Genomic DNA, 24171 nt, shown 5'->3' on the forward strand with positions numbered 1-24171 from the left:
TCATACTTGTATAGCAAGTCCAATAAGCAAACTCCCTAACAAAGTAAAGTATTTGGGAAGGGATTCATTATATGAGCATTATTGAGTGTCACTGTGATTGAATTAAATACTTAGTCCCACTTTCCTCCTTGGACCTTGAGATAGCCCCAAATTCCAAACTTCTAATAATAGGATCTTTCCTTCTGGTGACTGTCCACATCCTACAGCACAACAAAGACATCTTATTACTCTTATATGTCAGGAAATTTTAAGGCTTTTTAAGCTCTGTGTCAAGAACCAGGGATGGAGATCAGATAGTCTTTACTATTCCACACCATGCTTGCAACCTTCTCTAAGAAGAACACATTGACATGGACAAGGAAAAACAGGTCTTGAGAGGAAAACCTCAACACTGAATGAACACTAGTATTACAAGAATTCTGCTGAACAGAAGGCAGAGAATAACAACAAATGCTTGGGCAGATCGGAATGTTAATTATTCTGATTTCAGCGTGACACATTGTATACATATACTGAATTATCACAGTGTACCCTCTAAATATGGACAACTATGATCTGTCAAAAATAAAGAGAGGAGGCAGGGATCTTCAGCCTTAGCTCCTGGCACCGAACTCATAAAGTCTTAGTTTCCTCAGTAACAGATACAATATGAGCATGTTTTAACTTGGCCTTAGTTCCTTGCTCCATAATAAATGAGATTCTAAGAGTAAAAGAGCCTTGGAATCTTTCAAGTATTCAAACTTGCATGTTGATGAGATGATGGTGACTCCTAGGTAGCATTAAGATAGGGCTGGTCACCAGCAAAAACAAAAACAAACAAGCAAACAAACAAGATATGCTTAGAGAGCTGGAACTTCGAGCCACATCCCCTAATTCTCAGGGACAGCAATGGGAATTGGAGATTGAGTTAATCACCAGAGGTCAGTTATTTAATTAATCTAGTCTATATAACTGAACTGCTTTAATGATTTTAATTAATAGAAACTGAACGTTTCCTGATTGGCGAATGCACTCATGTACTTGAATGGTAGGGCACAGCAACTCCTTAGGGACAGCATCTCCTCTATCTTCTACCCTTCTAGACACTGCCCTGAGTACCACCTCATCTACCATGTCACTCACAGGCTTAGGATATTTTATTATAAACTAGTAACACTAAAGAGCTTCCATGGCGCCGGGTGGCAGTGGCGCACGCCTTAAATCCCAGCACTCGGGAGGCAGAGCCAGGTGGATCTCTGTGAGTTTGAGGCCAGCCTGGTCTACAGAGAGAGATCCAGGACAGACACCAAAACTACACAGAGAAACCCTGTCTCAAAAAACCAAAAAATCAAAAAAGAAAGAAAGAAAGAAAGAGAGAGAGAGAGAGAGAGAGAGAGAGAGAGAGAGAGAGAGAGAGAGAGAAAGAAAGAAAGAAAGAAAGAAAGAAAGAAAGAAAGAAAGAAAGAAAGAAAGAAAGAAAGAAAGAAAGAAAGAAAGAAAGAAAGAAAAGATAAAAGGGTTTCCATGGCTCCTTTTGAGTATTTGTGACATATTTCTCAACATGAAAATGGTTGTAGAAACCAGTGACTAGCAGCCAAGTCAGAGAGAAGTGTTAGTAACCTAAAGATTCAGCATGTGTGATTGTAATCGGACAGTGGAGGCAATCTTGTGACACTGAGCCCTTAAACCGTGCAGCCTTTACTAGCTTTAGTTAGCATTGTACTGGAATGAAATTGTAGGCCATGTACATAGTGTTTTCAGAGAACTGGAAAAACTACTTGTTGTTGTTTTGTTTTGTTTTTGTTTTTTTTTAAAAAAGCACACACACATTTATTGTCATGCGAACTGAGAAACTTTTTTTTTTTAACTTGGTACTCAGAGAATGTGAACGAGTACTCAGAAAACACAGGAATGTACCAACTGGCTGCTGTCTAGGATGGAAACAAAGGAACGCATCCTCAGAAATGAACAAGGAGCAAAATACAAGGAAGATAGAAAAGAGTGTACAGAATAAAACCTATGAGGTTTTTTAGGAAGTAATTTGTATAGGACCCCCAAAGACAAGTATCTCAGATGCAGGACAGCAGAGAAAGGGAGTCTCACAAGAGTTAGCAGCGTGTTTTTCTACATAGGAAGGAGCTGCTGCCTGGGACTGAGATCCAGGACTTAAGCTTTTAGAGGTTAAGAAGATTAGAGAATCCCAATGAGAAATCCCATGGAAAAGCAAAAAGCACCTAGATTGTCTCCCTTTCACTCCTATCTTCATCCCTAGATTTTTCTCTAGTCTATCCCTGGTCCCCTGGAACCCTGGAGGGAAAGGCAGATACCATGTTTGCTCTTTTCCTCTCCACAACTGTTAGCTGCCCTGAGACATCTCCAGTGGCTGGATGCTGCCATTAAGGAACTCAGACAGAAAGTAGACAATAAGAGAAGAGGCCACATCACGGGAAGCAGAGTGGCAGTATAACCCCTGTTACTGCACTGTTTCCCCCTCTGGGTTCCTAAAGCCAATTCTACCGGTAAGGTCATCACCTCCCCCCCACACACACACACAGGGAGAGAGAGACAGAGACAGAGAGAGGAGATACAGATATAGCATGGGGTAGGAGCCTAGAGATGGAATGAAATGGTATTCAGAAAACAGGAGAGTGAGATGGTCTGAGGCATTTCAAGCACTGTCATCTAGTCTGAATCACTACCACCCAAAGGATGCCATTTCTCAGCTCCCACATACTTCAGTAGTAACTGCTGTTTCTCCACAGGAATCCATCCTCCAGGATGACTTGTACCAGCTTCTTGAGCTCCTGATCTGGCAAACATACCTTTGACTGACTGCGGGCTTATTTCTTCCATCCAATCAATACTATCATTCTGGACACATAAAAAAATGGCTTTCAAGCTAACACAGCATGGACACCAGCTCAACCACCTTAACCTCTTGCCCCTTGTTCTACCCTATCCCAATTGTCAGGTATATGCCTTTCCTGTCCTTCTCCATGACAGTAAACATACCTCTCTCTGTGTCCAAGCAAAAGCCTCATCTCCACATAAACATACACATAGACAACTCCACATCAGACCAGCAAGACTACAGAGCATCTGTAGTAGCTCTGAAGTACAAGGAACAGAACAATATCTTGCCTCTGGAGTTGAGCTCCTTACCAGAAGAACCTGAACCTCCTTACCTTGAAAATTGTCAGAAGGCTAGCTGGATTAGTAGTCAAAGCTTCAAGCCTGAAGCCTGGGGGCTTGCTCTCTAAGAGTGCTTGGCCTAAAAGAAAAAGGTTCCCTGAGGAGTTGGGTCATGAAATGATTCTTTAGCAGTAATTTGTATAATGTTCAAACATGTGAGATCATACACAGAAAACCTTGAAATATATCAACAAAATGAACTTTTAAATTCTAGTTCCTACCATGAAGACTATTCCTATTAAGGTTTGTGGTTTGTAAAGGGAGACTAAATTGCCACTTTGTCCTATTTCTAAATTTCATATACTAAAATCAAATGGGAAAATGTTTCACTGCCAGGTACATTCTACAATGTTCAGGCAAAATCAACACAGGTTACTAGATACTATTTCAGTACACCATGGGACTCCATATTCTATTGACTGAGTTACTTTTTAATCCTTGATTAGGCCTGATATTCATTTGTAGATATTATGCTTACTAGATATAGAAAAAAAATTGTCCAATAGTATGGATAACATTAAATGTTCCAAGGTATTGCATGTAAGATGGTAATCAGCTTTTATATAATTCTGTGATATTATCCTATCATTTGATTCCCTGATATATAATTTTTAACTTTATATTGTGTATATGGAATACACATCTATCCCCTTTGACTGTTTTTTGATCTTAGCAGTTGTTCATTGGGTTGGTAAAATTCTTGCACCATGCTCCCATTTTATTAATACAAGTCACAATTTTATCTGTTTGAAAATATATAGCATTCTCAGACCAAAGAAAATAAATATTTATCTCCCGTCTAAAAATGACGAAACCTTTCCCGTTTCCCACAATTTTTCTATTTCCTGACTTGTGAAATACTCCCGTATGAAGGCTTGTTGTAGCCTGTGACTTTTTGGTTGTGGCAAAATATGCAGGGCATAAGACTTACCATTTTAATCAGTTTAAAGTGTACAATTCAGTGACATAAGTAAATTCTCAAGGGTGCTGCAACCATCCCCACTGTCTAGTTGCAGAGTTTTGTTGCCACCTAAAAAAGGAAATGTCATGATTGTTTGAGTGTAATAATTACATGAGAAATTTCATTTTTTGTACCATCAACAGCTTAATACAAACTTAGTAATCTTGGTTCTGGAGTCTCATTAGTCTATATCTTTTCTAAATCACTTTAACTTGTTTTTAACACTTTAGGCTCATCATTTATACAAACATACCCTTTCCCACCATGCCCGTCTACAACCAGAGTCACATTAGATGGGAACATATCAACGAATTTTGTATGTTACACTAAATTTTGTGTTTCTTAAATGCCTGTCTCTAAGAATTTAACTTTGTATATTTTAATTCAGATAAGGGCTATATGGAGCTGCTTTAGTCACAATGAGCTGACATTTTATTTATACACAAATTTTAAAGTAATAGCTAATTTTTCAAATATGATGCCCAATTCTTCTCTAGTTACTATATATAAAATTACTAATGTTGTTTCATGTCAATAAGTTAATCCATGCATAGTTATTTCGATAGTTAATACTTTCCTTGGACTATCATCATACAAGAAATATTACTTCTGAGCCCATTTAATTAGACACGGTGGTCCTCAACCTTCCTAATGCTGTGACCCTTTAATATATTTCCTCATGTTGTGGTGACCTACAACCAGAAAGTTATTTCTGTTGCTACTTCACAACTATAATTTTGCTACTGTTATAAACTGTAAGTATTTTTTTGGCTACAGCAGTTTGTCGAAGGGGGTCACAATGTATAGACTGAGAACCACTGAGTTAGAGTCCTTTTCATTCACCCTTTAGGTAGTATTGAAGCAAAACCAATACTTGGAACTGTTAACTATTTGGATTACGCAGTTCCTCAAAACTTACCTTATCCTAATTTTCCAACTGTATTACTTTTTAATCTCCTCTCACTTATTTCACCCATGTTACTGGAACAGATTTTCCTACCATACACTTTTCTCCACATCACCATGGTTCATTTCCAAGAATGCTTACTGTTCAGTGACTTTCTAGGTCCCACTTCTTTGAAGCATTTCTTGAGTGCCAAAGCCCACAGTAATCTCCCTTCCTAAAATAGGATTTTCTAGTAAGCATGTGTTTGTTCTAATACTAATCATTTTTTTTTGGAATGTGTATGATGTATCTGCACCTGGTTTTGAAAGTGAAGAAGGGTCATTTATGGCAATTTCAACATTGAACTTTATTGAAAACACAGACTCGAGTAGAGAACCACATGTTTAAAGAACACATAGCAGGATAGCTTACTCATATGACTTGGTTCACTGGGAGCTCAACACTAAAAATACCACAATCTGGACAGTAAGACAAATAGCAACAAATGTGTTTTCAGTTCTGATATTCATTTTGGCATCCACAAATGATGCAGCTCACAACAAGAGTTTGACAAGTTTAACATTAGCACTAAAAATATAAGTTACAACACAGAACCAGACTGGGAACACCGAAGCACTATTTGGGGCTCTTTGGGAACATAAGGCCGATCAGTGGCAGGTGGTTAATCACACCGCCTTCACTGTCCCTCCTCGGGATCATTTTGATTGTCTATTTGGATTTGCAGCCGTTTAGCCAGCTCTTCAAACTCATGGAATGCAGAAACAAGCGGCTCAAGACTGAAATCGTCATCGATTAAAGACATTGCTCCACTTTTTACAATATTACTGATATTCTGAAACATTTTGATAACAATCTGAATGTTATCGTTTGTCTCCTCTATGTTGAAGAGACCAACAAATATTGACAGAGCTTTGGCACTGAATAGTTTCTTTGCCACCATAGGATTCTCAGACAAGTTCAACAGCATTTTCAGAACATGAAACTTTGTTCTTGCATTGCCTGTGGTCAGTAAGGTGAGAAACCCAGACACATAATTGGCAATCAGTGTGTGATAATCAGTAGTTATAGTGAGATGTCTAAGCATCCTTATTCCAGTTAGCTGCTCAAGTGAATTCACACCATGTGCAAGGGTTTCCTCACACACTTGGCATATAAATGTCTCAATCATGTTTAGATTCGGATAAGGTGGAGCCATGTGGATCATATTCTCCAAAAAGTTAGTCCTAACTCGGGAGGAAGGATAATTCATCAGGGTTTCAATAAGTGAGACCACACCAGAATCTCGAATGAAATCTCGGGTAAACTGAGAAGCAGTTCTCATACCCATTGCAATTTTAGATATTTCGTGGATAAAAGGATCACGAATTTTGTCCATTAGCAGAAGGAGCTCTTCAAACTCTGCAGAGCCAATTTTAAGCTCACACTGGATGCAGGTGCAAGACCAATTTGCAGGGTCTGCACTTTCCTTGGCCTTAAGATGTGCTCTTATTTCCTGGACTGATCGGTAAGAGGGATCATACTGAAATGGGAACTCAGGTTCAGGCAGATCAGGCTGAGGCCCAGATTCCTGCTCTTCCCCTTCTGCACCAAGCTCCGCATTCTTGGCTTTTGCCTCAGTGTTTTCAGAATCCCCTTCCGGGATTCTAAAGGGGAAGCCAAGCCCACGGCAAATACCAGGTTTGAATTCAACAGTAACTTCATCCCAGGTTTTGGGCCTAGATGCTACATTAAGCTCCTCAGCTGAATTTCTGAACCTGCTCTTAGCCTTGTACACAGGGGTGGGATTTAGGTCAAAGCAGGCCTCATCTCTATCCCAGAACCAGGACCCAAATATGGCCTCTTCTTCAGGCTCGGGCCTGACCTCCTCTCTGGCCGCAGCCCCCAAAGTGGGCTTTTCTTCGGTCCAGAACAAAGATCCACCAATGGCTCCCTCTTCAGCCCCTGGTTCAGATTCACAGATTGCTGAAGCTCCAGCCTCCAAACCAGTCTCTTGTTCTGCCCAGAACCAGGACCCAATAATCACTTCCTCCTCAAACCTGGATTCTTGTTTGGCCCTGTCACTGTTTTCAACATCGTTTTGGTTCCTGTTTTTTAAGATGTTATTAGACTCTTCCTTGTCTCTGCGCCTGAATCTATTAGCTTCTTCCCCAGGCAAAAACCAGGACTCTTTATAGAACTCATCTTCAGATTCAGATTCAAAATAGTCCTCCCTCTTTGTCCTGATCTTAGGTCTCACGTTTGCCTCTTCCCTGCCTCTGGGCCTAAACAAGTCATTGGTGTTTTCTCCAGCCCAAAAGCAGAATGGGTTCCCCGCCTCATCCTCAGACCCAGACCAAGAATCAATATAGGGCTCTTGTTTGGACCTGGGCCTGGACCTGGCATTAGTCTGATGTTTAGCCCTGTGTCTGGACCTAGTGTTTGTCTCTTCCCTGGGCCATGATCTGATATTGGTCTCCTCTCCAGTCCAGAAAGAAGACATTGTAGAGGTTTCATCTGCTGACCAAAACCCAGACTCATTAGAAGTCTCCTCCCTGGCTCTGGGCCTGGGATAGCACCAAGAACCCGAATTAGCCCCCTCTCCTGGTCCAAACCAGGGCTGGATTCCAGCCTGACCCTGGGTCCCAGGAAAGGGTTCCCTGTTCATATTGACCAGTTCTCTATCCATAGACAGACTCTTAGATTTAGTAACTGATGAAGAGTCAGACTCAGCATTGACCAGTGGCCATGTGACAGCATTAGATAATGGTGCTCTCCCAGCCCGTGACATTGCCTCTCTCTGGGCCCATGCTTGGGCATCATCCTTAGGCCTTGCTCCCGGGATTGGCTTGGCCTCAGTCTTAGGGCGAGCACCACCTACTGCCCTGGTATCAGTTTTGGGCCTGGCACCAGTCATTACCTGGGCCTCAGATCTAGGCCTTGCTCCAGGCAGTGCCTGGGCACCATTTTTAGGTCTGGTTCCAGACCCTGAATGGGGCTCAGTTTTAGGCCTTGCCCGAGATGAAGATTTCGATTCAGTTTTGGGCCGTGCTCCACTTGTTGCGGGAGCCTGGGGCCTGACTTTGGGTCTGACCACCATAGGGACTTCACTTTCTCGATCAGCCCCACCCATAACCTCTTCCTGAGGCTTCTTATCAGGTTTGGCCTGAGACCCAGTCTCAATTTCTGCCCCAGTCATGGTAAAAATTAGAGAGAGAGAAGGCTCAATTAAGAATGCCTACCAAAGCCTCAGTCTCAACAGTAGATCTGCCAAAGTACTGTATCTTCACACACTGATCTTTGGATGATCCAAGAGACAGAGTGAATAGCAGGGATAAACCACCAATCTGGCACCAATAAGATTCCTACCCAAGCACAATCTCAGTCAATAACACAGATACAGTGCAGAAGAGGTGAAACCAAGCCAGAGGAGGATGGACAGGTCCTAGGTGGGCGCAGACCTGTTGACTGCGCTGGTCAGCAGCAACCCCGGCACCACCAAGCAGCCACTGCAGCTGATCTAGGAAGAGAAAAAAAGAGGAAATCAGTCTCTACAACCCTGTTGCCTCCTGTTGAAACTTACACAGAGACACTGGTGCAGGATGCTGAGCGGAACAGCTCAGCTATGAGAAAACCTCAGTGTTCCCTTTGCCTGCTGGAAAACGGGGACGGGGTTGAGGAAACAGGACACACGCTAGAAATGAAGACAGCGGGGAGCCCCCAAATCTCACAGTAGTCACTCTTGGGTGATCTCTACTACCCCCCTCTAAAAGTGAACCCTCTCCCATACCAACCTTCACCGATGTGGTGCGATCCCCTCCTCTTTTCTATGTTCAGGTGGTGTTAAGACCAACAGATAAGGGCACGGAGTCCTACAAATGCATAAAAGAAAATGGAGTCTCGATGCTTGGTATATAGGCACACATCTCTGAGCCCAAACAGACAATAACAAAACCACACCTGCTTTCTATCTAAAGTTTATGTTCCCTGGTCTCAGCTCTCAGGTCTTGTCTTATGGATCACACACTAACTCACATTTACCTCAACATTCCTAGTATCTCTGAAAGGAAATAAAGGATGCCCTGGCAGTGAGCAAATTTAGGGGGCAGTAAAGACATCATGCACCCTCTTGGGTTACAGCAGTCTGCATTTGTCTCCTCAGTACCTGGCTCCTGCACTGCCCCTGGGTCTCACCAACCTGAGAGAGCTGAGACACTCTCCTCGATGTCTTCTTGCTTGCTTGCAAAACTACCAGCCTTAAAGCAGGCCTGTGGACAAAGAGATGAAGATGTAAGACAATCCAGAAATGATGCCAGCATCTCTAGGCAAATTTAGGGGGCAGTAAAGACATCATGCACCCTCTTGGGTTACAGCAATCTGCATTTGTCTCCTCAGTACCTGGCTCCTGCACTGCCCCTGATCCTCACCAACCTCCAGAGATCTGAGACAGTCTCCTCGATGTCTTCTTTCCTTTCTTGAAGAACTACCAGCCTTAAAGCAGGCCTGTGGACAAAGAGATGAAGATGTAAGACAATCTAGAAATGATGCCATCATCTCTAGGCAAATTTAGGGGGCAGTAAAGACATCATGCACCCTCTTGGGTTACAGCAATCTGCATTTGTCTCCTCAGTACCTGGCTCCTGCACTGCCCCTGATCCTCACCAACCTCCAGAGATCTGAGACAGTCTCCTCAACGCCTTCTTTCTTTCTTGAAGAACTACCAGCCTTAAAGCAGGCCTGTGGACAAAGAGATGAAAATGTAAGACAATCCAGAAATGATGCCAGCATCTCTAGGCAAATTTAGGGGGCAGTAAAGACATCATGCACCCTCTTGGGTTACAGCAATCTGCATTTGTCTCCTCAGTACCTGGCTCCTGCAATGCCCCTGATCCTCACCAATCTCAAGAGATCTTGAGACAGTCTCCTCGATGTCTTCTTTCCTTCCTTGAAGAACTACCAGCCTTAAAGCAGGCCTGTGGACAAAAAGATGAAGATGTAAGACAATCTAGAAATGATGCCAGCATCTCTAGGCAAATTTAGGGGGCAGTAAAGACATCATGCACCCTCTTGGGTTACAGCAATCTGCATTTATCTCCTCAGTACCTGGCTCCTGCACTGCCCCTGATCCTCACCAACCTCCAGAGATCTGAGACAGTCTCCTCAACGCCTTCTTTCTTTCTTGAAGAACTACCAGCCTTAAAGCAGGCCTGTGGACAAAAAGATGAAAATGAAAGACAATCAGGAAATGATGGCAGCAGCTGATCCAGCTGAGAAGAACACCACCAAGGATAAGAACCAGATAATGTCTTTCAGCATTTAGGGTCCTACTGCTGGAACATTCTAGTTCCATTTTGCCTGGCTGCAGGGTTTCTGTGGTAACACCCACTTCTTGATGTCATACTTATTAGTCCTTCTGCAATTCTGAGGATGCGCCTCTAGGTGGCCACATTTCCTCGCCTTGCGCAGCAAAAAATGGGGGAAGGGCGCAGCACATTCTAGAAGGCAGGTTCTGAAGTGGTCCTTGGATTTATGACTCCGTCATCATCCCCAAACCATCTTTTCAGACCCCAAATTTGGGAGGGAGGGGAAGGGCATTGGGGAAAATACCTGAAAGGCTGTGAGAAATGAAATTAGGAGATACCAATGGATACCCCACCTGTTCTGGTCTGTCACCCCCACCCTTTTCACATCTCCAATCACTGTCTGGCGCCCACTCCCATTGCCACACACCTCCAGAAATCCAGGTCATTTTCCTGTTCCTCTTTCCTCAAGCCTCTGGTCTACAGATGCTCACTGTGGCCTGTCAGAATACGCCAGACCTACCGCGCAGAGAGGAGACTTTGCCATCAAGCAGGAGCCTGTGGGAAGGGACAGCACCCAGGGCGCAGGGTACAAGGGCCCCTCTCCGTAAACAGATCAGAGCCCTAGTAGCCAAGGCGACTCACCACCCACCAGCTGATCTGGCCCCAGAACTGGACATCCGCCTTGCACCCCCCACATACACACGCCCGTGGGCTCCCGGCGACCCCCTCCCAATTCCCGCACCGCCATTTCTCCCGCAACTGCCTACCCCATAATCTTTTCCACGGTCCAGATTGACACCTGAAGGGAGGCTGTCAAGGTGTCTGGTGCGCCAGACTCCAGACCATCACACCCAGCCGCCCTTCCCCCACCCCCGTGCCTGCGGCCCGACCCGGGCTCCCGGTTCCTCCTCACCGCCTAGGGTCTCCGGGATCCGCTACCACTCCAGGGAGCCCCCACGACCCGCTCGCCTCCACCGCACTGTCAGGGCCGGGCGGTGGTCCGCGGTGCGCGGCCGCCCCAGCCCCCGACACACCCCCACTTGCCTGGCCAGGCGCACGGCCCAGGTCCCCGGGCTGCCCCGCGTCCCCGTCTGCTCCTGCCTGTGCTCCGTCCTCCGCAGCTCCTCTCCCTGTGCTCTGGCCGCCGCTTTGCGCGCGAGTGCAATGGCAGAGCCGCGTCCCGCCCCCACGCCTCTGCACCAAACGGGCAGGGGCTGCTGCGCAGGATGCGGCAGGAGCAGCTCGCCTCGAGGGTGTCGGGAAGGGGCGGAGGGATATGGCGCACTGGGCTCGACGCCCCCTCCCGGGCCCACCCTAGTTCCGACTCCGAGTGGGCGGGGCCGGAGGCAGCCCCCTCCACTCGGAGGGGTGGGTCGCGCCCGTGGGCTTCTGCAGACCCCTGTCGGCCCTAACCAGAGACCACCACCACTTTTCTGGAGCCACTACAGTGTGGGGGATGGCTGAGAGCTGGGGTCTTGGAGGGCTTTGGGTTTGGGGGGGGACGGACTATATGAAGGGGGGTGTCTGGAGTTGGGGAGCAGGAGGGAGCAGCGGATGGATACTGAGTGGGCCCTTTGGTACATCTGCACCTCAGAACGAGGCTGGACAGTGCCTACTCATCCTAGTGCTCCCTCTCTACTCCCCCTCCCATTTTCCGCCCTTTTTTGACGCCAATGGAAGGGGAGGGGGACTGTCAGTACTGCAGCCTGAGAGGGGACAGGTGACCTAGCAACAGCCAGCCAGTAGGTTCCTGTTGTTTCTCCCATGTTTTCTTTGGTTCATGCAACCATGAAGAGGAGGAGGGCATTTCTGAAATGGGGCCTTCCATTGCATCCCCACCACTGCCCCTATTCCAAAGGGGAGACAGAGGCAGAGAGGAAAGGAGGGAAGGAGAGAGAGAGAGAGAGAGAGAGAGAGAGAGAGAGAGAGAGAGAGAGAGAGAGAGAGAGAGAGAGAGAGAGAGAGAGAGAGAGAGAGAGAGAGAGAGAGAGATCTCTAAGCAGCAATACCTTTGGCCATGTATTGCCCGTCCCACAATGCTCTTTCCCTGTCAGTATTTGCAGGGTGTCATAGAGGCCTGCCTCTCAGCTGTCCCACAGCCAAGTGTTGGGACCCAGCTTGGGCCTGTTCAGTTTTCCTTGCCAACTGGTTCTCTGAAATCTTCTCTGGCCAGTCATGTCCAAGGCTTCATATTTGACAGCTGGCGAACGCAGGAGGGATTTACTAGCTTGGATCTCAGCCCTAGCTAACTGCCTAGGTTCACTGTATGTGTCAGGGAAAGGACCCTCCATGCATCTTTTCCCTTAAGACCCACTCCTGGCTGATTTTGAATCTTTCCTTTGGCCTCACCCACAAAATTCCCTCTGCTCTTCGTCCTCTCTTTTCTGTGCTTGCTCTGTGGGAAAATCAGCAGTGACATGAAGCCCACACTGAAGCAGTTGGCCTTGCCCATTTAGAAATTCATTTAAGCACCTACTCAGTGTTTAGCAAAATAACAACTGCAAGTCCATACCCAGGATATGTGAATATAAGTTATTTGACCAAGGAAAATTGAAGTTGCAGGTGGAACTATGGTTATTAATTGCAGCAGTTAACACACAATTGTGCTGGATTATTCTCCCAATATGACTGCAAGAGTACTTAGGTGTGGCATGAGGTTCTGTGTTTGAAGAAAGCAGCACAGGGAAAGAGGAGCTGGAAAGTCCATTGTTAGCTTTGAAGATGGAAGGAATACAGTAGCCACAATCTGTCTCCGGAAGCTGGGCAGAAAACCAAAGATTCTCCCATAGTGATGTACCAGGAAAGGAACCTTCAGAACACCTTTGCCTCGGTCATCTTTTAAAGTAATTTTTAACCTCCATAAGTGTAAAATAATAAATATGCATTATCTTAAGCTACTACATTTGTAGTACAGTTGCCTCTGTCTAGCCCCTATCCCACCTCTGTATGTTCAAGGAACCCTGGATGGGAATTTTTTTCCAAAATATGTTCCTGTGCTAAGCAAACTTTTTCTTGCTAACATTCTCCAAGCAATGGAGTTTAATGAGTTTCACAGTCTGTTTATAGTATTCAGTATTTTAAGCCTTTTAACGCAAACAATTTATCATTTTATGTACATAGCTGTTTTTGCATACAAGCATGTCTGTGCACCACATGAGTGCTTCGTCCCTGAAGGGGTCAAAAGGAGCATGGGATCCCTTGTAACTGGAGTTACAGATGTTTGTGGGCCAATATCTGGGAATCAAACTCAGGTCTTCAAGAGTAGTAAGGGCTCTTAACAGCTGAGCAATCTCTCTAGCCCCCTGTTTTAGTATTTTAAGCAATCCAAAGCAGGCGAAGGTATATTGGGAAAAGTGCATACGTTATATGGAAATTTTGTGGTGTTGTGTGCAAGCACCTTGAGTTCCCCCACGCTTTGGTCCGAGGGGATTCTAGAAGCACTCTGCTGTGGATACTGAGAGCGTCGCTGTAATTTGTTATAACAGTATTAAGAAACTCCTTTCCCATCCTGGCAAGTCCTACACTCACTATCTTTCACTGTGTTTCTGTCTCTAGGAGAATCTGTGTTGCAATCATTTCTCAACACTGCTACTACTACCCCTATCTCTTTTCTCTCTTTGTCCTAAAGAAGAAATATTTTTGTGATGGTCCTTAAAGCTCAACTTGGAGACTACTACCTTTTTTTTTTTTTTTGGCAAAAAAATCACTGATATGAAAGGAGAACCCTGTTTTCATCGTGAGGTTTTCTGTATTTCCATATCAGTATTTATTTGTGAACAGATGTTTTACTCACATTGTTTATATGTTAAGGAAAAAGTAACCCCCAAACGACCCAGGCTATTGCCAAGGCTAGTTGTTGCTCTCCGCAAAATGATGGGAAGGCCCTGTTGCTGAAGACAATATCTACACAACTCATTGAACATGGAGAAGTCAAGCCTGTGCCTACACAGAGTCTTCACCCCTACTGACTAGTGTTCATGCTACTGGAAATTGCTCTGCACACTACCAAAGGAGAAAGGCATACAGACCCTTCAATCCACAATGCTGTCCTGTCTATAAGATGAACCAATGGCAACAGTGGCACAAAGCTTGTGGGAGTAACCAGTCAGTATCTGATGGGATTTAAGCCCCCACCCTGGGAGATGGAACCTATACCTGAAACTGCTTGCTTGTCTGTACTCATAGATCAGTGTCTTGCTCAACCCTTATCAGAGAAACTCTTTCCTGAAGTAGATGGTAATAAATACAGTGACCCACAGCTGGACAGTGCAGAGTGAGAGACTTTGGAACACTCAATCTTTTTTTTTTTTTTTTTTTTTTGGTTTTTCAAGACAGGGTTTCTCTTGTGTAGCTTTGCGCTTTTCCTGGGACTCACTTGGTAGCCCAGGCTGGCCTCGAACTCACAGAGATCGGCCTGCCTCTGCCTCCCGAGTTCTGGGATTAAAGGCATGCGCTGCCGCCGCCGCCGCCGCCGCCGCCGCCGCCGCCGCCTGGCAAGGAACACTCAATCTTAAATGGGGCGTCTCCATCAAAGTCATCCTCTCAGGGCTCAGTGAACTCTGCAGAGGAGGAGGCAGGAAAGTTTAAGGGCCAGAGGGGATGGAGAGCACCAGGGGAACAAGGCCCACTAACCACAGCAGAGGCAATGCACGGATGAACTCACAGAGACTGTGGCAACTTGCAGAGGGCCTGCACAGGTCTGCGACTGATGGGGTCCCAGTACTGAGATGGGAAGTGGACACAAGCCCACATCCCTCACACAATCGAGTCTCCCTGAGTTTACATATAAAGCTTGTCCCCGTGCTCCACAATAGATGGCCAACAAAAACTAGTTCAATGACATTTTTAGAGGTTCTTGGTCTCATAAAATTTTGTTAGGTTTTTTTTTTTCCCATGCAGGTCCCTTGCATATAATGATTGCTGGTTTTATATTTTTTATGGGTTTTCGGTCTGTGTTTCTGCATCCATATATGTTTCTTGTGCTTTTTCTTTACTTCTTTTTCTGTTTGTTTTGTCCTATTCTAGTTTATGGGCTTGTGTCCACTTTCTTAGATATCTGTTTGTATTCTAATGAGTGAGAATAAAAGGGGTGTGGATTTGGATGGGTGTGGAAATTGGGAGGATCTGGGAGGAGTTGGGGAAGAAAGGAAGGAAGAAAAGAGTCCCTGAGAGTAATTTCTATAATATATCTCGAGGTGTATGGGTGCCGTCTGTTAGAAAAAGACCAGTTCTGCTATTTAAATGGTCTTACCTGAGGCTGGAGAGATGGCTTTGTGGTTAAAAGCACATTGCATTACCAGAGGACCCACCTCTGTGAGCCACCTGTCACTCTAGCTCCTGGGAATCTGACTCCCCCTTTGGGCCTCCATGGACATGTTCACATAAACAAAACAATAAATCTTTAAAACAGTAAGTAAATGGTCTTCCATGGTATACTTTTCTTTTTCTCCACAGTATGGATGTCCTGTATGCTGTGAATATATGTTGCTATGATTGATTGATAAATAAAAACGCTGATTGGCCAGTAGCCAGGTAGGAAGGATAGTGTAGGCAGGACAAGGAGAGAGGAGAATGCTGGGTGGAAGAAGCCTGAGTCAGGAGATGCTGCCAGCCGCTGAGATGAATAGCAAGATGTAAGTTACTGGTAAGCCAGGAGCCATGTGGCAAGGTATAGATTAATAGAAATGGTCTAAGTTTAAAAGTGTAAGAGCTAGACAGTGGTAGGCCTGAGCTAATGGCTGAGCAGTTTAATTAATATGAGCTTCTGAGTAATTATTTTATAAGTGGTTGTGAGGTCCGTGGGGCTGGGCTGGACTGGAGAAAACTCCAGCCACAGTATAATCTCGTTGGTGAATAACACTTGAGAGATGGGGGGCAAAGTTCTGAAGGAAAGAGACAGAGAGAGAGAGAGAGAGAGAGAGAGAGAGAGAGAGAGAGAGAGAGAGAGAGAGAGAATCTGTATTCTCCTAACTGTTCTCCTTACTGCCACAGGTGACTTAAAGCCACTAGTACTTTTCATTTCAATCCCCAAACCTATAAATTCAAAGGCATTTGAAAATGATGTCAGCACCAATTCTTCCCATTTTGGGGTGGGGAGGGGGGCACTGGCATATTGTTGTGATATTTACCTACAGAGGAATGCTTTTACCAAAAGCTGACAAGTTTTGGTGCCAGACTGGAAAACCTGTTGGAAAATGTGTTGTGAATTTATTTAGAGACATGGACTATGTGTGACAAGCATTTTTTTGACCTGAGAAGAGGTTTATTCTATGCTCTTTCTGTCCATACCAGTGCTTTGCCTCCCCTCCTTTTCCCTTCGGGTTATCCTAGCCTGCAGCTGCTTGCCAGGAATAACCCCTTCCTCCCCTTTCAACCTGTCTCCCTTGCTTCAAGACTTAGCTGATCCCAGCCTTGTTCCCTCTTCAGCAACACAAAGGGAGAGGGGAGAGATAAGTAACACTAAAGATGCTTGAAAAATCAATAGGGAAGTATATATTTCATACTTACCTAAAGCTACATATAACATATACAAGTGTGTATGTGTGCATAAACACACACATACTCACATGTTCCATAGTCTATCTAACAAAAATCCCAATACCAACCACGAGAAACCTCGTTTAAAGTTGTTGGTCTGGGGAGCCCATGAGATTCCCCCCCCAAACATTCTAGGCAACTGTCATTGCATTTGGTTGCCTCCCAGAATTTGAAGGTGACACTCACTTGCTGAAGACACCACACACTTTGAACACAGAACTTGGAGGAATCAAGCTGGAAATGACCTGGAATCCTTCTCCCTGAGGATCAGCTTTCACAGTACAAGAAGGAAATATGTAATCTTCCAAAGGAAAAACAAATTCAAGTCTTAACCCAGCTATGAGACCTATCAATACCAATGACCAGCAAGGGAAAATATCCCCAAAGGTGGAATAGTGACACTTGTACCTTGAGGGTAACCAACAGCTGTCTAATGGACTTAAGGTCTGCTCAATAACAGGGAATCATGTCTGGTACTATAAATCTATCAACTACCCTTGGCTGGTGATGTCAGGACTCCTACAGGAGAGCATACTACCACCACTTTTTAAAACCAGTATAATTTCTAAATGCATCCTAATAATTACCTTTATACACACAGATAAGTATAACTTTTACCTATCATCAAAGAAAACTTTTTGCAGCAGCAGCAGCAGCAACAGCAAAACAGACACCATTACAGAAAGGTACCAGTTGGTTAAAATACAAAGAACAACTGGCTGCAGGGTGCCCAGCCTCTTCCGGTACGTCTACAACACAACCACTACATCTAAGGATGTACATTTGGGGAACATGATAGGAAGGGTCTGGAAAGACTGTAAGAGCCAGACAATCGAGAAGTCTGCCATGAGATTGTCTTCTATACAGAACAAGGATGCTTCACCTATAAGTTCTCAGCAGTGTGTAGTAGCCTGATCAATGATAATGCCAGCTGACATGCCAATGTATCCAGATGGGTGAAATCTCACAAAGTGCTACCCTAGGTGAAGAGCTACAGACAATTAATGACTGCTGAGAGAAAGAATAATTCCTCCCCAGGAAAGAGCTCCCTAATTAATTACCTAATAGTAAGTAGTCAGCCCCCAAAACATATACATGTGAGCAACAATAAATTAACTTAGCAGATTGTATTTATATATGTATATATAACAATAACTATTGAAGAAAAATAAAACAGATAAAAAGAAAAAGAAAAGGACATAAGGATGGAGAGATGATGGTTCAGCAGTTAAGAGCACTGATTGCTCTTCCAGAGGAAGAGGTTCAATTCCCAGCACCCACACAGTGACTAACAACCATCTTTAAATCCAGTTCCAGGGTACCAGATGCTCTTTTCTGGCCTCCACAGGCATCAGACATATATGTGATGCACAGATATACATACAAACAAAACATCTGTACACGTACAATAATAAAATAAAATAAAGAAGAGGACATGAAGAACTTATAGGTGAAGCTTCCTTGTTGGGAGAGAGATATGTTGAGAGGCCCTAAGGGGAGTTTAAGGAAGGAAGTGAGAATAGATGTGGTCATTATATACATGTATGAAATTTTCAAACAATAAAGAAGAAAAGACAGCTGACCCAAGCTAGTGGGAGCTCATGGACTCTGGCCTGTCAGCTGGGGAACATGCATGGGACCGAACTAGGTCCTCTGAATGTGGGTGACAGTTATGTGGCTAGATCTGTTTGGGGAGCCCCTGGCAGTAAGAACAAGACTTATCCTGGGTGCATGAAATGGTTTTTTGGAACGCATTCCCTAGGGTGGGATACTTTGCTCAGCATTGGCACAGGGGGGAGGGGCTTGGTCCTGCCTCAACTGAGTATGCCAGACTTTGCTGACTCCTCAAGGGAGGCCCTAACCTCTCTGAGGAGTGGATGAGGGGTGGGATGGTGGGAGGTGGGGGGGGGGGAGAGAAGGGGAGAGAGGGGGAACTGGGATTAGTATGTAAAAAACCCTTTTTTAAATAAAAAAAAGTAAAATAAAAATCTGCAACTTAAAACAACTGAGTATGTGTGAGAAGAAGTGGTGGGGAAGTGTGGGAGGAATGAAAGTGGAGTGGGGTGGCATGGATTTGACCAAAACACATTGCATACTTGTATTGAATCCTTTTTTTTTTTTTTTTTTTTTTTGGTTTTTCGAGACAGGGTTTCTCTGTGTAGCTTTGCGCCTTTCCTGGAGCTCACTTGGTAGCCCAGGCTGGCCTCGAACTCACAGAGATCCACCTGCCTCTGCCTCCCGAGTGCTGGGATTAAAGGTGTGCGCCACCAACGCCCAGCCATGTATTGAATTCTTAAACAACACGTAAAATATATTTAATTAAAAACTTTTAATGATGTGAAATTTATTTTTACTTTATGTTTTGCCTGTATGTATGTAAGTGTAGTGGGTGTACCTGATCCCAGAGGACACCAAAAGAGGGCATTGGATCCCCTGATGCTGGAGTTACGGATGGTTGTGAGCTTCCATTGTTTCTGAGAAAGGAACCCGAGTCCTTTGCAAAAGCAGAAAGTGCTCTTAAATGCTGACCCATCTCTTCAGTCCAATGTTTAAAATTTTTTAATTAAGAAGTTACTTTTTTATTCCCTTTCATATGTTTAACTAGCTTAATTATATTTTTTAGATTGTGATCTTTTTTTCCCCAAGTTTACCTATTTTCTCCTTCTCTGCCATAATTTAGCAGTACTTTTGTTATTTTTCCTAGCCAAATTTTTCTTTTCACTCCTTTTCTCTTTATAGTTTTACATTATATTTATTATTAGTGTGTGTGTGTGTGTGTGTGTGTGTGTGTGTGTGTGTGTGTGCATGCGCGCACTCATGCATGCATACAATACAGAGCACCATAGTGAGCCTGTGGATGTCGTGTGAGAAATAAAGATCACTTTGTAACAAAAGCACTGGAATCTTACATTAGTAAAAGTGAGGGAATTTATTTTCTGACTTTACAAAGTCAGACATTGTCTTTGTTAGGGGTTCTCTTGCTGTGAAGAAACACTGTGACCATGGCAACTCATATAAAGAAAAACATTTAGTTGGGGGGTTTAATAAAAATATTTAATTGGCTGGGTTTGGTGTTGCACATCTTTAATCCCAGCACGTGGGAGGTAGAAGTAGGAGGATCTCTGTGAGTCTGTGAGTTTGAGGGCAGCCTGGTCTACAGAGTGAGTTCCAGGACAGCCAAGGCTGTTATACACAGAAACCCTGTCTCAAAAATAAATTATGGTTATATTTGATACAATATATGTGAGTCAACTCTGGTTTGCAATATGCTCTATATGGTGATAAAAATTTAAGGTTATAAAGGTCTATTCAGATTAACAAAAGCTGACTTAGGTGAGTTTTAAACCTAAGTACTTATGTCTTTGCTAATTGTTTAACTCCAAGCTTCTAGAAACAACATATGTTTGATAAATAAGGTATATTGATAATCAGGATTTATAAATCCCTAATATCTACTCAGGTTCACAGTAATATTTGTCTAGCTTTTCTGTATTTGTTCAATTTAAGCTTTAGCCATTTGGATAAACTAAGCCATACAAAAAGTGCAATATTCTATAATGATTGCTAAAGTTGCCAGTCTCTCTGTGGACTGCATGATTGAAAAGTTTTGTTTCGATACTCGAAGAGCTTTAGTTAAAAAATTCTTATTTTTTAAGGCTAAACCTAACAGGGATGGAATGTAAAGTCCTAATCTTATAAAAAGCTACTAACTATTGTAAATTGTTAAGGATAATTAAGACATTCAAGTTAATAGTCAGTCACCTTATAAATGATCAGATTCTTTAATGTGTTCAGAACTATACTTTGCAGAAATATGCAGCCAGAGGCTTTTCTGCCTCCTGCCCGGTCATTTCTCTCCCGCCTGCCTGTTCCCAAATACCTCGCAGCTGCTTCCCAAAGAACTGACTTGGAGGCTTAATATTACTTATAAATGTTCTACCAATAGCTCAAGCTTATTACTAACTAGCTATTACACTTAGATTAACTCATTAAAGTTATCTGTGTTTAACCACGTGGCTTGGTACCTTTTCTCAGGGAAGCATTCTCAACTTGCTTCCTCTGCATCTGGCTGGGGACTCCTGACTCTGCTTCTCCTCTTCACAGAATTCTCCTAGTCTGGTTGCCCTGCCTACTCTTCCTGCCTGGCTACTGGCCAATCAGCATTTTATTAAACCAATTTACAGTGTGCAAGATAATTATTCCACAGCAGACATACTAATTACTAATGCAATAATTATAGGGATAAGCTTTATTTCGCCTCCTGCACATGTTTTCAAAGTTAAGCCTAAAGCAAGTAACTAAATTCAGGTATACTTAAAAGAGAGATGATCCTCAAACTCTTTAGAGATCTGCTGAATACGGCATTTAAAATGTTTAATAGAAAAGCTTTTCATGATAGAGAGACATGTTATCTTCTGGCAGCACTCCTAATCTCCCGCAAAGAAGATGGGCACAGAAGAACTCCACCTAGAGCTTGCTTGAAATGCGGCAAAGCTGGCCACTCGGTGAAAAACTGCCCTTCATCTCACCTGCTGCCATGACCTTGTCTAAACTGTGGACAAGCAGGGCACTGGGGAGTTGATTACCCCACTTGGCCTAGACAACGTTCACCAGTCTTTCCAAGTTCCTACTCCACAGGAAAGTCTGTCAGATCTTCTGGACCTGGTGGCCAAAGACTGACACTGTCCTGAGACTTCTGCCCCCAACAATCAATGGAGGAAGGTAGGTGACTGTCCAGTTAGCCAGTAAGTCTCTGTCATTTTTAATATATTCAGAAGCTGCTTGGTCTGTACTTCCTGTTTACTCTGGTAAAATTCATCTTTCTCAGATCTCAGTTGGTGTTGATGACTAGGCTAAGGATCTCTTTGCCAGTTTAACAGCAGCAAGCAAGGCTTCAGCTGCTTTCTCAGTCCTCATCATGTAAAAATCAGTCCTCAGGCCTTACTTCCTACGGCTACTGCTAGGTCTAGACACAGTTTATACCTTATCAGACTCTAAAAAGAGATAAACTCACAAAACAGAATTCAATGTAACTTTTTACTCTTCCTTTATTTAAAGAAACTTACTGTACAATGACTGCTCTCAGTAATCACCACCTGTATCTCATGTAAGGTCTGAAGATATGAGAGCTTAAGTTATGAGTATCTAAAAATGCTTTAGGGTCTCAAAGAGGTGTTTTAAGGCATGTAAACGGGAGTGATAAAGGTCTGAGGAAGTGAAAGCTTGAGTTGTGATAAGAAAGTGACTTAAGGTTAAAAAGAAAAGAAAAATGTTTCCGATTTCTTTCCCTTGCTATGCTATTGTTACATTAAGACTTCAAAAGTTCAGAGTTTTAACATCAGTCACTGGAATTCTGATATTAATCTAGATTTTTGCAAATACTACTATTATCATAGTCACAAGCTCGAGATTTTAAATTTAAACACCTTTGGGTGTTTTCTATAGACTTAAAAGTACTTGTATAGACTTAAAAGTGGTTCTTACTGTGCTAAAAATGTCTGTCTAATCTATATACAGCCAGTCTTCTGGATAGAGGAAAGAATGTTAATCCTTTTAACCAAAATCATTTTGGGGTTTGCAAGCTTCTACTATGACTCAAAGGCATGCATGCGTCTACTGCCTTTTTCTACAGTGTGGATTTCAGTAGAGATTACAAGCAGCGATGACATAGCTAACATAGCTAAAACATTTGCCTCTTTATAAACCGAAAACATTCTCGTAAACCTCAGGGAATCAACTTGGATCCGCCTCTCACAGGTCAAATGGACTCCAGATAAGTACCGTTGATCAACAGCCTGTTTCGCTACCTGCCTGTTCTGAAGGTGGGCTCTCTTCCCTGGTCTTGGGAATTCCCTCCCCCAATTACCATGACCATGAGATTAAAAGTTTCAAATGTACACCTAAGAAAAAATTTCCCCCTAAACTCCTTAACTTTACCTTCTGTCATATATGTGTGTGTGTGTGTGTGTGTGTGTGTGTGTGTGTGTGTGTGTGTGTGTGGTGTGTGTATGTGTGTGTGTGTGTGTGTGTGTGTATGTGTGTGTGGTGTGTGTGTGTGTGTGTGTGTGTGTGGTGTGTGTGTGTGTGTGTGTGTGTGTGTGTGTGTGTGTGTGTGTGTGGTGTGTGTGTGTGTATACTGCTGGAACAGATTATCAATCAATTAAAGACTGCCAACTGCTCCAACTGCTGCCTTCATGTACCTAGCCCCAGATGAGTCCTGCACAGCTTGGACAGTGAATGAAACAGCCTGGTCTTCCTGGACTTGGCCAACATTCCAGCTTTTGGGTTCCCCACAAAGATGCCCCAATGCTAGCAGAAGGTAGTTCTAGATGATTACATTGCCACTTACCATTCATTTATTATCAACAAAAAGGATGAGGTGTTAAGGTTCAAACCCAGAACAAATGGCTTAGGTGCCTACTTAACATATGGACTTGGCCACCAGGTTCTCCCTGCGTTCCTCAGTCCTTACCTGTCACAGGATATGGCTGGCATACCATGCCCTCTACCCTGAACTCTCCAGTCCAGGGACTGGGCTGCCCTGTCCACAGAGGCTCTTCCATATATAATCCACACACTTTGGTTACCGGCCCCATTTAGTGTCTCTGGCCTCCTGGCAGCTGCACCTGGTTTCGCTCTTTACCTTCTCCCTTCCCCCACCCCCTTTCCCCACATGCCCCAGCTCAGTCTGGTCATGTCCATTCTGGATTTTCCTAGATGTCCTGCCTCTACTTACACTTTCCCTTTTATCTATATTTAACTTTCTCTTTCATAATACTGAGGAGCAGTCATGTCCTTTCCTTTTTCTTTCTTTTTTTTCATCCAGGTGGCTGGCTTATAGTTCAGAGGTATATTGTCATCATGACAGGAAGCATGGTGGTGTGCAGGTAGACGTCGTGCTAGAGAAGTACATGAGAGCTCTACCTCTGGATCCACAGGTAGCAGGAAGAGTGAGCCACTGGGCCTAGCTTGAGCTTCTGAGACCTTAAAGCCCACCCCTAGTGATATAGTCCTTCTAACAAAGCCACATCAACTCCAACAATGCCACACCTCCTAATAGTGACACTCCCTATGAGCCTATGGGTGCCATTTTCATTCACACCACCACATTCTATTTCCTGGCCCCCATAGGCTTGTAGCCATATCATAATACAAAATGAATTTAGTCCAAGTTCAAAAGTTCCCATAGTCTATCACAGTATCAGCATTGTTTAAAAATCAAAAGTTCAAAGTCTCTTCTGAGACTTATACAATCTCTGAACTGTAATCCCCTGTAAAATCAAAATGAAAAAATAGATCACATACTTCCAACATAT

At 43.8% G+C, this 24171-nt stretch overlaps 2 protein-coding genes and 1 long non-coding RNA gene across 6 annotated transcripts in view; all 3 read right to left on the reverse strand.

Moving 5' to 3' along the window:
• Gprasp3 (G protein-coupled receptor associated sorting protein family member 3) overlaps positions 1-8538 on the reverse strand; it is a 40732-nt gene extending 32194 nt beyond the window's left edge. For all 4 annotated transcript variants that reach the window (XM_006997921.4, XM_015990877.3, XM_076562809.1 and 1 more), the window contains exons 1-3: positions 8477-8538; positions 4103-4201; positions 3165-3250 (exon numbers count right to left, since the gene is read on the reverse strand). The gene's annotated coding sequence lies outside the window, so the exon portion shown is untranslated. The remainder of the gene's footprint in view (positions 1-3164; positions 3251-4102; positions 4202-8476) is intronic.
• Gprasp2 (G protein-coupled receptor associated sorting protein 2) lies at positions 5361-8481 on the reverse strand. The gene has a single exon (XM_015990876.3). It carries the CDS (start codon positions 8212-8214, stop codon positions 5716-5718), a length of 2499 nt encoding a protein of 832 aa, XP_015846362.1. The 5' UTR covers positions 8215-8481; the 3' UTR covers positions 5361-5715.
• Positions 8539-9954: 1416 nt separating the features above from the next.
• On the reverse strand, positions 9955-11500 carry LOC143271020 (uncharacterized). Its single transcript, XR_013048279.1, has 4 exons — positions 11363-11500; positions 10746-10834; positions 10119-10222; positions 9955-9988 (listed from the first exon to the last, which is right to left on the reverse strand). It is a non-coding gene; the product is annotated as an uncharacterized LOC143271020 (long non-coding RNA).
• Positions 11501-24171: the final 12671 nt, after the last annotated feature.

The sequence above is a fragment of the Peromyscus maniculatus genome, chromosome X (genome assembly GCF_049852395.1).
Source record: "Peromyscus maniculatus bairdii isolate BWxNUB_F1_BW_parent chromosome X, HU_Pman_BW_mat_3.1, whole genome shotgun sequence".
In the NCBI taxonomy this organism is placed as follows: domain Eukaryota; kingdom Metazoa; phylum Chordata; class Mammalia; order Rodentia; family Cricetidae; genus Peromyscus; species Peromyscus maniculatus.

Excerpts from the sequence above, each read along its gene's own strand:
- Gprasp2 (XM_015990876.3), bottom strand. The coding sequence starts at position 8,214 with ATGACTGGGGCAGAAATTGAGACTGGGTCTCAGGCCAAACCTGATAAG.